General features: G+C 43.8%; 1 protein-coding gene across 1 annotated transcript in view; it reads left to right on the top strand.

Moving 5' to 3' along the window:
* The window catches only part of LRP5 (LDL receptor related protein 5), a 1,269,095-nt gene that overhangs the window by 1,044,277 nt on the left and 210,682 nt on the right, over positions 1-14,136 (top strand). Inside the window, exon 14 of the mRNA XM_040409022.1 lies at positions 6,909-7,120. Within this exon, the coding sequence (XP_040264956.1) occupies positions 6,909-7,120 (212 nt within the window). The remainder of the gene's footprint in view (positions 1-6,908; positions 7,121-14,136) is intronic.

The following is a 14,136-nucleotide window of genomic DNA, read 5'->3' as shown; positions in this document are numbered from 1 at the left end:
TGTCTTCCAACATTTCGTTAATGATATTTTTAGTCATCTCATCGGCAGGTTTGTAGTCATATACCTAGATGATATCTTAATTTATTCGGCTGATCTGAAAACACATGAGGTGCATGTCAGGCAAGTACTGCAGGTCCTACGGACGAATAAATTATATGCGAAAATTGAAAAATGTGTCTTCGCTGTTCAGGAATTACAGTTCCTGGGATATCTATTATCTGCTTCAGGTTTCCGCATGGATCCTGGGAAGGTCCAGGCAATTTTAGATTGGGATCTTCCTGAGAACCTTAAAGCCCTACAACGGTTTTTGGGTTTCGCTAATTTCTATAGAAAGTTCATTAAAAATTATTCAGTGATCGTTAAACCCCTTACCGACATGACTATGAAGGGGACCGATTTATCCAAATGGTCTGTCGCCGCTAAAGATGCATTTTCCTCTCTAAAGGAGAGGTTTACCTCGGCACCTGTTCTAATTCAACCTGATGTCTCCCAGCCTTTTATTGTCGAGGTAGATGCGTCAGAGGTGGGAGTGGGAGCTGTATTGTCTCAGGGTCCGTCTCCTGGCAAATGGCGTCCTTGCGCTTTCTTTTCCAAAAAATTATCTTCTGCGGAGAAGAATTATGATATTGGAAATAGGGAACTGTTGGCGATTAAACTGGCGCTTGAAGAGTGGCGTCACTTCTTAGAGGGAGCAATCCACCCCGTCACGGTGATTACGGATCACAAGAACCTTCTGTACCTAGAATCGGCTAAGCGTCTCACCCCTAGACAAGCTAGGTGGTCGCTATTCTTTACCAGATTTAACTTTGTAATCACCTATCGTCCTGGGGCAAAAAATACCAAGGCAGACGCATTATCTCGTAGTTTCCCTGGAGGGGGTAATGTTTGTGATCCGGTACCTATTTTACAAAGAGGAGTGGTTGTCTCTGCTGTACACTCTGTTCTAGAGGGAAAGGTGTTAGAGGCTCAGGGGGACGCCCCGGCCTCTTGCCCCTCAGAGAAATTGTTTGTACCGTTAAACCTGCGTCTTGAATTATTAAAAGAACATCATAATTCGGCACTTGCTGGACACCCGGGTAGTAAAGCAACCTTGGAGCTTTTATCTCGTCGTTTTTGGTGGCCAAGGTTGCGTCAGGATGTAATGGATTTCGTGTCTACTTGTTCTACTTGTGCACGCGCGAAAGTCTCTCATACACGTCCAGCAGGGTCTTTATTGCCACTTTTCATCCCCAATAGGCCATGGACACATCTGTCAATGGATTTCATCACTGACTTACCGTTGTCGGCGGGTAAAACAGTTATCTTGGTAGTAGTAGACAGGTTTAGCAAAATGGTACACTTTATTGCGCTACCCGCACTTCCTAATGCTAAAACTCTCGCTCAGGTGTTTATCAGTGAAATCGTGAAGCTTCACGGGGTCCCTTCCGATGTGGTTTCGGATCGGGGAACCCAGTTTATTTCTAAGTTTTGGAAAGCTTTTTGTTCCCGTTTGGGGGTTCACTTGTCCTTTTCCTCTGCTTTCCATCCTCAGTCGAATGGACAGACTGAGCGTACCAACCAAAACCTAGAAACATATTTAAGGTGTTTTGTGTCTGAAAACCAAGAGTTGTGGTCATCATATTTACCGTTAGCTGAGTTTGCCATAAATAATCATTATCAGGAGTCCACTGGCAAGTCACCATTCCTTGGTGCATACGGTTTTCATCCCCAATTTTGTACTTTCAAAGAGGGGGGGTCTTCTGGGGTTCCCGAAGAGGAAAGGTTTTCTTCATCTCTTTCATCGGTATGGCAGAAGGTGCAAGTTAACTTGAAAAAGATGAGTGGTAAATATAAATGCATGGCCGATAAGAAACGGTCGCCAGGTCCGGACCTAGGAGTGAATGACTATGTGTGGTTGTCTACTAGGAATATTAAGTTGAAGGTTCCTTCTTGGAAACTGGGTCCTAGGTTCATTGGTCCCTATAAAATAGTAGCCGTCATTAACCCTGTGGCTTTTCGCCTGGCGCTACCTCAGACTTTTAAGATCCATAACGTCTTCCATAAATCGTTACTCAAGAAGTATGTTCCAGCTCTAGAACCATCGCCGCTGCCACCTCCTCCTGTCATTGTGGCTGGTAATCTGGAGTTTCAAATAGCCAGAATTGTTGATTCTCGTCGGGTCCGCCGCTCTCTTCAGTATCTGGTGCATTGGAGGGGTTACGGTCCCGAGGAAAGAATGTGGGTTCCAGCGTCAGAGGTAAACGCCAACAGGTTAATTCAGACTTTCCATGCCTCTCATCCGGAGAGACCTGGTCCTGAGTGTCCGGAGGCCCCTCGTGAAAGGGGGGGTACTGTCACGAGGGTATCAAGAGCCTCGTCTGACTCCGTTATACCCGGGGTCAGGAAGTCGCAGCGGGTGGCTGCGCGCTCTATATCTAAAGATCACGTTGTTTTTTAGTGATTGTTTTCTGTGTTTGCCTTGCTATCCTTTTTGTCTCTCTCAGGGATCCGTAGCTTCTCCTCCTCAGCTGTTTCTTGTCTGCCACTCCCTACCTCCTTATATTCTCCCCTCACACTTCTCTAGTTGCCAGTTATAGAGCTTCCTGCCTGGACATCTATACTGACCCACTGGAGTGGTGAATCCTGCTTGTCGTTCCTGAGTGCTACCCTCCGGATCCCTGTTGGGCTTATTGTTGTCTCCTGTTGTCGCCCACCTGGGAATATATGTTGAGTCTGTGTTGTCTGTCCTCCCCTTGGTGTTTTCCCTTAGAGTTAGTGGTGCGGACTAGTGTTCCCATCGCCCTGTTCACTACCTAGGGCTCAGCTCAGGGAAAGCCAGGGCTTTAGGCACGTGATCGGCGTACGGGTGAGGAACCCGTCTAGGGACGTCAGGGCAGCCAGGTGCCAGCCGCCAGGTGAGTCAGGGGTCACCATCTTCCCTCTCACTTGGGCAGGGCCTTCCTCGTTCCCTCCCTCTGTGTCACGTATGTGATAGCCACGCCGACCGTGATAACAGCTCAGCTGATCACACGGCCACCGCAGAAGTGAGTGACTGATAGTTTTAAATATACGATCAGAGTCTCAGACGGGTGGCAACCCTGGAGCCTGGGGGGGATTTAACCAAACCTGTCCCCCCCGCATTATTTTCTGGGGGGGATCCGTCCCCCCCGCTTCCTACGCCCATGGGTACAGTCCTGATCAAAAGTTTAAGACCACTTAAAAAATGGCAAAAAATCATATTTAGCATGGCTGGATCTTAACAAGGTTCCAAATAGAGCTTGAACATGCAACAAGAAGAAATGGGAATGAGCATTCAATTTAATGAAAACAACGAATAAACTGAAACAGGCTGTTTTTCAGCTGATCAAAAGTTTAGGACCACACCTCCAAAAAAAAACTAAACCCCCCAAAACAGATATCCAACTTCCAAACATGAACTCAGTAATGAGTAGCTCCGCCGTTATTGTTTATCACTTCCAAAATTAGTTTCGGCATGCTTGATGCAAGCTTTTCCATGACGTGAGTGGAAACATTTCTCCAAGTGGTGAAGACGGCCGCACGAAGGCCATCTACTGTCTGAAACTGTTGTCCATTTTTGTAAACTTCCCTTGCCATCCATCCCCAAAGTTTCTCAATTGGATTTAGATCAGGGGAACATGCAGAATGGGCCAAAAGAGTGATGTTATTCTCCTGGAAAAGTCCCTTGTCCTGCAGGCATTGTGTACTGTAGCGTTGTCCTGTTGAAAAACCCAGTCGTTACCACACAGACGAGGGCCCTCAGTCATGAGGAATGCTCTCTGCAACATCTGGACATAGCCAGCGGCCGTTTGACGCCCCTGCACTCCCTGAAGCTTCATTGTTCCACTGAAGGAAAAAGCACCCCAGACCATTATGGCGCCCCCTCCACTGTGGCGCGTAGAAAACATCTCAGGTGGGATCTGCTTGTCATGCCAGTAACGTTGGAAACCATCAGGACCATCAAAGTTACATTTTTTCTCAACAGAGAATAAAACTTTCTTCCACCTTTGAATGTCCCATGTCTGGTGCTCTCTTGCAAAGTCCAAACGAGCAGTTCAGTGGCGTTCAAGGAGACGAGGTCTTTGAAGACGTTTTTTGTTTTTGAAGCCCTTCAGTCTCAGATGCTGTCTGATGGTTACGGGGCTGCAGTCACCACCAGTAAGGACCTTAATTTAGGTCGAGGATCGTCCAGTGTCTTGACGGACAGCCAATTGGATCCTCCGGCTCAGTGCTGATGACATTTTTTTGGGTCTTCCACTTGACTTTGAATCATTTAAGAAATTTCAAATGACTGTCTTACTGCGTCCCACCTCAGCAGCGATGGCGCGCTGTGAGAGACCCTGCTTATGCAGTTCAACAACCCGACCACGTTCAAAAAGGAAGAGTTTTTTTGCCATCACAACGTGAGACTACCTGACAGAAAATGACAATGAATTCATATTTTTGCACAGATTTGGCCTTTTAAAGGCATGTGGTCCTAAAATTTGGATCCGCTGAAAAACAGCCTGTTTCAGTTTAATCGTTATTTTCAATTAATTGAATGCTCAAAAAATGTTTTGTCTCACTCTCATTTCTTCTTGTTGCATGTTGAAGCTCTACTGGAACCTTGTTAAGATCCAACAATGTAAAATATGATTTTTTGCCATTTTTCAAGTGGTCTTAAACTTTTGATCAGGACTGTATGAGCACAGTCAACGATCATTGTTTGTGAGTATACAATTGAATATGAACAAATTTGTACACAATACTTCCTGCATGTAAATTCTTGTCATTATCATTTGCATTTGAAAATTTGCAGCATGTCAATTATGTTTGTAGTTTTAGCTGTGGATTTCACCCTTTTCAATGGAAGGGTGAGATCTGCAGCAAAACCGCATCTAAGGCTCCATTCACACGTCCGCAAGTGTGGTCCACATCCGTTCCGCAATTGTGCGGAATGGGTCCGGACCCATTCATTCTTTACGGGGACAGAATAGATGCGGAGAGCACACTATGTCCGCAATTGTCCACATTTCTATGGGGGTGCCAGCCGGGTGTATTGCGGATCCGCGATACACTACGGATGTCTGAATGGAGCCTTACATGCAATAAAATTCGCAATTAGTAATTGCAGATTTTGGTGCAGTATACGCATGGTAATTCATGCAGATCTTATGTGCGTTCACCCAAACTTGTGTGCAGGTGGCCTTAAATTTTCAGGAAGGAGAGCGCAGTAAACTGAATTTCTAATGAGGCTGGGTGTATTTTAGACTACCAGAGACTCCTAACAGACAATGCAACTAAGCTGCAGTGAGTGATAAAAGGTCTAGGTACGGGCAATGAGGACAATTATTATGTGGTAATCTTTGCCCATGGGTAGTGACTTACAAGATCAAAACTTGACATCTGCTTTAAAGGAAACCTGTCAGGTGATTTCTGCTGTCCTGAGAGCAGAATATGATAGAGGAGAGAATCTGAGACCTGTGATACATAGGTTTTTATGATATAGAGCAGGATTTCTAAGTAAAAAGGAGACTAAATCCTGACAGAACTCTTAGGAGAGGTGCTGAGAGTCCAAATTAATCTGGAAACACAAGATGATTGACTGCCTTCTCCATCCACACACTGATACAAGAGAATTGTCAATCACAGTGTGTGGATGAGGTAAGCAGGGCTCACACTGTCTCTATAGGTTTCCTTCAGAGAAGACAGCGCTGGACAATTTAGATCAAGATGGTCTGACCTGGGGCAGGCATGTATTGACGCAGTGTATGACCATTGGGTAGATTAATAGATTTCTTTGAAATGCTAAAACGTCAGTTAGACAATGCATTTCAGAGGTCTAAGGCTCCTTTCTTAAGTCTGATGGGATAAGGGAGCAGTACAGCACATTCTGACCAAACAGAGCTGCTGACATGCAATGGAATACATTTGGCGTACTCACCATTTGTGCACCTTGTTCTTTGTCATTGTACTTTTGGGATTCACTCCATCTTCCATATTCTGCTCTAAGAAAGGGTAAAAAAAATGACCTGAGCAATTATGCTCATGACATTAAAGGGAACCCGTCAACACGAAATGCAGGAGAAAATGAGCAGAATGATAGGTGATTTTGAGAGAAAAGATTCAGTAAAACGTATAATTTATTCATTTGAACCTCTGCTCTTTCTTATGCATCTGAGTCATGTACAGTATGTGGTGCCTCACGGCCAGCCAGTGGAAGTTTTTAGAGATGTATTTTGTGCTGCTGGCAGCAGTATTTTGTGATGGACTGTGGTATTTGGCTTTGTTGGGGTGGTATAGTGTGCCACAATATGGTATTGCTGGCCTCGCCTACTTGTGTTGGCCTTGTCTTCCATCAATTTGGACCTGACTAAACAATGGGGCCACTTTTAGTATTTTTTCCAGGGCCACTTTAAGTTCCCAGTCCACCCCTGAGCTAAACAATGTATATTTTTGGCTGCACACCATTTCCCCATATGTTTATTAGTGACTGAAAAGAACAACTCTAAATGTAGTGTGTTGTCTTTTCATTAGAAATTGGAGGAGGTATAATTTATCTACTGTGGAGCATAATGCATAACCATTCCCAAAGCATGCATGTCATGCTCTTCTTCATTATTGTATGTGTGCTGTAAAAAGTGATGCAGAGGCTTTGTAAATAGAGCATTTGGTACAAACGTGTCATAAATACACTGGTATGTCTTAGGGGGTGTAGCAGGTATCTGTTGCCCTCTGGCCCAAAGGAACCATGCCACCAAAGACCAGTATTGTAGATGCATGAGGTAAGTTTGGGGGGCCCTGTTACAAATGTTGCACTGGGGACCAGTATCATCAGGTTAAACCTAAGGTAAATCTGCTGCTTTGTTTTTGTGTATGTATTATGCTGTATGCTGTTATGTATTAACAAATCATTTGTTTTACCTCTATAGCCTCTTGTGTTAGTATCTCCTCCAAACCAAAGTCAAACCGTAGAAAAACAGCCACACGATTTAAGCATCGATGTATACAGCCGCACCCTGTACTGGACATGTGAGGCCACCAACAGCATCAACGTTAACAGGGTTACTGGAGAATATATTGGCACTGTTTTGCGTGGACAGTATGACAAGCCAAGGGCCATTGCTTTAAATGCAGAGAGAGGGTAAGCTTTTTTATTTTTCCCAATATTAGTATCGTAAAAGGTGGAGAATACCTTCAGAAGGGCTTTGGTGATTTTGCAAAAAAAATAAAAACATTGACCCAGATTTGGAAATGTCCTGCTGTTTTTTTTTTATGCAGCCATATGTGAGCTTGTTTTCTGCTGGACAAATTGTATTTTGGGGTACATTTAACGTAGTAACATAGTTTATAAGGCCGAAAAAAGACATCTGTCCATCCAGTTCGGCCTGTTATCCTGCAAGTTGATCTAGAGGAAGGCAAAAAAAAAAACCTGTGAGGTAGAAGCCAAATTTCCCCACTTAAGGGGAAAGAATTCCTTTTCGACTCCATTCAGACAATCAGAATAACTCCCTAGATCAACGACCCATCTCTGGTAGCTATAACCTGTAATATTATTACACTCAAGAAATACATCTAGGCCCCTCTTGAACTCTTTTAGTGAACTCACCATCACCACCTCCTCAAGCAAAGAGTTCCATAGTCTCACTGCTTTTACCATAAAGAATCCTCTTCTATGTTTGTGTACAAACCTTCTTTCCTCCAGACGCTGAGGATGTCCCCTCGTCACAGTCACAGTCTTGGGGATAAATAGATGATGGGAGAGATCTCTGTACTGTCCCCTGATATATTTATACATAGTTATTAGATCTCTCCTTAGTCGTCTTTTTTCTATAGTGAATAACCCAAATTTTGATAATCTTTCAGGGTACTGTAGTCCACCATTCCAGTTATTACTTTTGTTACCATCCTCTGAGCCCTCTCCAGCTCTGCTATGTCTGCCTTGTTCACAGAAGCCCAGAACTGTACACGGTACTCCATGTCTGGTCTGACTGGTGATTTGTAAAGTGGCAGGACTATGTTCTCATCACGGACATCTATGTGCCCCTTTTGATGCAACACATTATCTTATTGGCCTTGGCAGCAGCTGCCTGACACTGGTTTCTACAGCTTAGTTTGCAGTTCACAAAAATTCCTAGGTCCTTTTCCATGTCAGTGTTACCCAGTGTTTTACCATATAGTATGTACTGGTGACTTGCATTATTCCTTCCCATGTGCATAACCTTACATTTGTCAGTGTTAAACCTCATCTGACACTTCTCTGCCCAAGCCTCCAATCTATCCAGATCCATCTGCAGTCATATACTGTCCTCTTCTGTGTTAATTACTTTACACAGTTTAGTGTCATCTGCAAAAATTTATATTTTACTGTGCAAGCTTTCTACAAGGTCATTAATAAATGTATTGAAGAGAATAGGGCCCAATACTGACCCCCGGGGTACCCCACTAGTGACAGTGACCCAATCTGAGTGTGTGTCGTTAATAACCACCCTCTGTTTTCTATAACTGAGCCAGTTACTTACCCACATTTCCCAGGTGTCCCCGAACCTGCACATCTGTTGTTCTGTCAGGTCTATTGGTTAATACTAAGTCCAGTGTAGCCGTCCCTTTAGTCGGGTCCTGAACCAGTTGGGAAAGGTAATTACCGACTAGAGGGACGGCCACACTGGATTTAGTATTAACAAATATACCTGACAGAACAACAGGTGCAGGTTGGGGGACACCTGGGAAATAGTGACCATAAAATAATACCCTTCCAATTGTCATTCAAAAGAGTGTTTCTTCAGGGAGCAACAAAAATACCAAACTTCAACAAAGCAAAATTTAGCCAACTAAGAGAGGCCATTGGCCTAACTAACTGGGACAAAGTCATTAAAAATACATCCACAAAATGGGATAAAAGAATCCTATCCTAAAATACACTGCTCAAAAAACTAAAGGGAACACAAAAATAACACATCATAGATCTGAATTAATTAAATATTCTTCTGAAATACTTTGTTCTTTACATAGTTGAATGTGCTGACAACAAAATCACACAAAAAAATAAATATGGAAATCAAATTTTTCAACCCATGGAGGTCTGGATTTGGAGTCACACTCAAAATTAAAGTGGAAAAACACACTACAGGCTGATCCAACTTTGATGTAATGTTCTTAAAACAAGTCAAACTGATGCTCAGTAGTGTGTGTGGCCTCCACGTGCCTGTATGACCTCCCTACAATGCCTGTGCATGCTCCTAATGAGGTGGGGGAAGGGTCTCCTGAGGGATCTCCTCCCAGACCTGGACTAAAGCATCTGCCAACTCCTGGACAGTCTGTGGTGCAACGTGACGTTGGTGGATAGAGCGGGACATGATGTCCCAGATGTGCTCAATTGGATTCAGGTCTGGGGAACGGGCGGGCCAGTCCATAGCATCAATGCCTTCATCTTGCAGGAACCGCTGACACACTCCAGCCACATGAGGTCTAGCATATGGTCTCACAAGGGGTCTGAGGATCTCATCTCGGTACCTAATGGCAGTCAGGCTACCTCTGGCGAGCACATGGAGGGCTGTGCGGCCCTCCAAAGAAATGCCACCCCACACCATTACTGACCCAATGCCAAACCGGTCATGCTGGAGGATGTTGCAGGCAGCAGAACGTTCTCCACGGCATCTCAAGACTCTGTCACGTCTGTCACATGTGCTCAGTGTGAACCTGCTTTCATCTGTGAAGAGCACAGGGCGGCAGTGGCGAATTTGCCAATCTTGGTGTTCTCTGGCAAATGCCAAACGTCCTGCACGGTGTTGGGCTGTAAGCACAACCCCCACCTGTGGATGTCGGGCCCTCATATCACCCTCATGGAGTCTGTTTCTGACCGTTTGAGCAGACACATGCACATTTTTGGCCTGCTGGAGGTCATTTTGCAGGGCTCTGGCAGTGCTCCTCCTGTTCCTCCTTGCACAAAGGCGGAGGTAGCGGTCCTGCTGCTGGGTTGTTGCCCTCCTACGGCCTACTCCACGTCTCCTGATGTACTGGCCTGTCTCCTGGTAGCGCCTCCATGCTCTGGACACTACGCTGACAGACACAGCAAACCTTCTTGCCACAGCTCGCATTGATGTGCCATCCTGGATAAGCTGCACTACCTGAGCCACTTGTGTGGGTTGTAGACTCCGTCTCATGCTACCACTAGAGTGAAAGCACCGCCAGCATTCAAAAGTGACCAAAACATCAGCCAGGAAGCATAGGAACTGAGAAGTGGTCTGTGGTCACCACCTGCAGAACCACTCCTTTATTGGGGGTGTCTTGCTAATTGCATATCATTTCCACCTGTTGTCTATCCCATTTGCACAACAGCATGTGAAATTGATTGTCACTCAGTGTTGCTTCCTAAGTGAACAGTTTGATTTCACAGAAGTGTGATTGACTTGGAGTTACATTGTGTTGTTTAAGTGTTCCCTTTATTTTTTTGAACAGTGTATAATTTTGAGAGGTACATACCTTATGGGAATAAAAGGGTAAGGAACAAGAAAAAAACATTGTGGATAAATATAATATAATTATAAGGAAAGGAATAAATGATAAATGGAAAGCATTTAAATCACAAAAAAGGAGGGTAGCAAGGAAGCATTGGAAAACTATAAGAAAAAAATAGAATTATGTAAGAAACAAATAAAAGCAGCCAAACTAGAGACAGAGATATTCATTACCAAAGAGAGTAAAACTAACCGTAAAATGTTCTTAAATTATATAAATGGTAAAATGTATATAAGTAAATCTTAAGGTGTCGGCCCTTTACAGAGTGTCGAGGTGGGGGGGGGGGGGGTTGCAGACAGTGATGAGGAGAAAGCAAAGCTATTAAATATTTTTTTTCTCCAGTGTATTCGCTGAGAGAAATAAACTGTCAGATGAAATGCAGATGTAAAAGTAAATTCCCTATTAAAAGTGCCCTGTCTGACCCAGGAAGAAGTACAGCGTCGGTAAAAAGATTAAAATAGACAAATCGCCGGCACCAGATGGCATAGACCCCCGTATCCTAAGAGAATTAAGTAATATAATAGCAAGACCCTTATGTCTAATATTTAAGGACTCTATACTGACAAGGAGTGTTCCACAGGATTAGCACATAACAAATGTGGTGTCAATATTCAAAAAAGGTCCAAAAACAGTGTCCAGAAACTATACGCCGTTAAGTTTAACATCTGTTGTGGTTAAACTGTTTGAACATTTTCTAAAAGTTGCTATCTTGGAGTACTTCAATGAACATAGGCAAATAACGCCATTTCAGCATGGCTTCATGAGGGATCGGTCATGTCAAATCTAATTTAATCAGTTTCTGTGAGGAGGTAAGTTCTAGATTTGACCACGGCGAATCAATCGATGTCAATGCTATACCACATAAAAGGTTAGTATATAAAATGAGAATGCTTGGACTGGGGAGAAAATGGCTGTACCTGGGTAAGTAACTGGCTTAGTGTTCGAAAACAGAGGATGGTTATTAATGGTACACACTAAGATTGGGTCACTGTCACTAGTGGGGTACCTCAGGGGTCAGTATTGGGCCCTATTCTATTCAATAAATGTATTAATGATCTTGTACAAGGCTTGCACAGAAAAATATCAATTTGTATAATAGACGAGGAAGGCACTCACCGGTACTTGTAGAGTGGTTACTTTATTCCAACATAGTAAAAGGTAGGGAGCAGACTTACATACATGTGTGCATTAGCAGGACAAGGTGACGGCCGTTTCGCACCTAGGTGCTTCGTCGGGCCTATAATCAAGCGGTGAATTTCACCTGCTTTTAAAAGCCTGCTATGACGCTCTTCTCTCTGAGCCGCCCAGGCATTGCGTTCACCTGGCGCCTACCTGTGCATCACAGAGGGGGAGCTACATCACTATGTGAAAGACCTATTACATTAAAATAATAATACAAATAAACACGCAATGAGTAGAGCATAATCAACGGCATTTACAAAAAGACTCCCATGTCGATCTTTTCATTGAGTCCCAACGGACCCATTGCACCTGCGCGCAAGATCCACTTACTCTCTATCCTTAGTAGTTCTTTATGTCTATCTCCCCCTTGTGATAGGCTGCGTATTACCTCAATGCCTGCAAAACTTAGTGTTTGATCGCTCCCTCCACGTTTCTGTCTTATATGTTCAATGAGACGTGGGCAACCCTTGCCACTGGTAAGTGAATTAATATGTTCCCTAATCCTTTCTTGGAGACATCTAATTGTTATCCCTATATAAAACCTGCCACATATACATTTTAGCAAGTAGACAATGTATTTACTTTTGCAGGTTATTAGGGTGTTAACCCTATGCTGGATCCCTCCAAAGTTTAGGGTGTCCCACTGCGGGTTCAGTTTACAACATGAGCAATGCCCATATCTGCGGTTACCCTTCGGGCCCCAACTCTGTAGCCATGTCTCTTTTTTTTTTTTCTGAAATCTACTGCAGACCAATCTGTCCTTTAGAGTGTGGCATTTTCTAAATGCGACAATGGGTGCAATATTTTTTTATCCCTGTCAAGGATTCATCTCTTTCTAGTATGCTGCAGTTTTCATTTATAACCTTTTTGATCTTATAGGCCATTGGTCCATACTTGAAGGAAAACACAAAGGGGTCTAATCTGGAGTTTTGTTTGTCCTCTTTTTCTTTATCAACAAGGGTCACTCTTGGAGGTTTTAATTGTCTTGGATGTGCAGCCTTTCTCATTGCATCATTGAGTAATTTTATGGGGTAACCCCTAGCCAGAATCCTGTTCTTCAGGTCTAAAGCCTGTTTGTTGTAATCTTCCTCTAACTTGTTGATGCGTTTGAGTCTGACAAACTGTCCATAAGGCACAGCTTTTTTGATGCTGGGGGCATGATAGCTTGAGTAATGGAGTAGGGAGTTGGTGGCTGTGGGTATGCGGTATCCCTCAGTCACCAACTCATTGCAACAATGAGCACCAAAGCATTAGAAATCAAAGTATCACAATTGGCAGAAAATGAAGTACACCTTTATTGGACTGTCAGCTCTCTTAAGTCCGATCAAGAAAGTAAACGCGTCCCCCAGGGACTTAGACTGTATAAGGAAATGTCGCAATTCCAAGATGATGCAAATTTCTCTCACGAGTGGCAACAAATGCACTTGAACTTTTCCTTAAAAATACTGGAGACGGTGTTAAAAAGAAATGAAAAAGAATACTTAAACATAAAAGAACTGGAAAGAACGAAAACAGAACTACAAACACGCCTAGCAGAAAAACAGTTTCTCACCTTCAATAAATGCCTTGAATCAAGATTCATCATTATCCAAGGAGATATAAAAGAAAAAAAGAGAGACAAATTTCTCAGGGACAAACAAGATTTCGATGGAGATAGAGTTTTCAATTGGAACCCAAGAAACCGCATGAACAAACGCAGACAGCAGCGCAAAAAAAGCGATTACTAAACTACCGACTCGGACTCAAGTGTCTCTGATGATGCCATGGCCCAGGGTAGTGCAGAAACCCCCAGCAACCAGCATAGCCCAACCCCTTTAGGAAACACATCAGAAGGGGGAGGAGTGAAGGGAAAAACAAACACAAAACAGGGATACAAAAGGAAACAAGTGTCTTGGAGACGATAGCGGAGGGAGCACCTCAAAGGCCCCTGGTTATCGACCTGACCGGCTCCGTGCTACCACCAGACTGTATGAGGGTCCTCAACAGGGGGCTCAACTACAGCCTGGTGGAGCAGTGTGACTCGGTCGGGTTTGAAATAGACCTGTTCAAGGCTACCAGGAAATTAACATTAAACAAGTTATTCAATAGAATTCAGTCCACAACAGAAAAAGAGGAAAAAGAAGGTGAAACACCCGCACTTATAGGTCCTTTAGGGTTCAGTGTCACAGCCAACTTTGATCACATGGAAGTCGTCATTTGACACCCCCAGCCAGCAATTAGCTGGTGAGGAATTTCAGGGAGGTGTTAGGTCCACGTTTAATCCCCCCTTGCCTGGCGGCAGTTCTATTGACATATTTCAACAGAAAGTGCTAGAGGGGGTAAAAGCCCTAGTGTATTTCGTAGCAAACAACAATTTCGATGTCAGGGAAGAAAGGGCCCTGAAATGGTTACAAACCCGTGATGACATGGTTATAAAGCCGGCAGACAAGGGAGGTAATGTGTTCCTAATGACCAAGGAGT

Source organism: Bufo bufo, chromosome 10 (genome assembly GCF_905171765.1).
Source record: "Bufo bufo chromosome 10, aBufBuf1.1, whole genome shotgun sequence".
Lineage (NCBI taxonomy): Eukaryota > Metazoa > Chordata > Amphibia > Anura > Bufonidae > Bufo > Bufo bufo.
The sequence above is the reverse complement of the archived record's forward strand: the minus strand, read 5'-3'. Positions and strand labels throughout refer to the sequence as shown.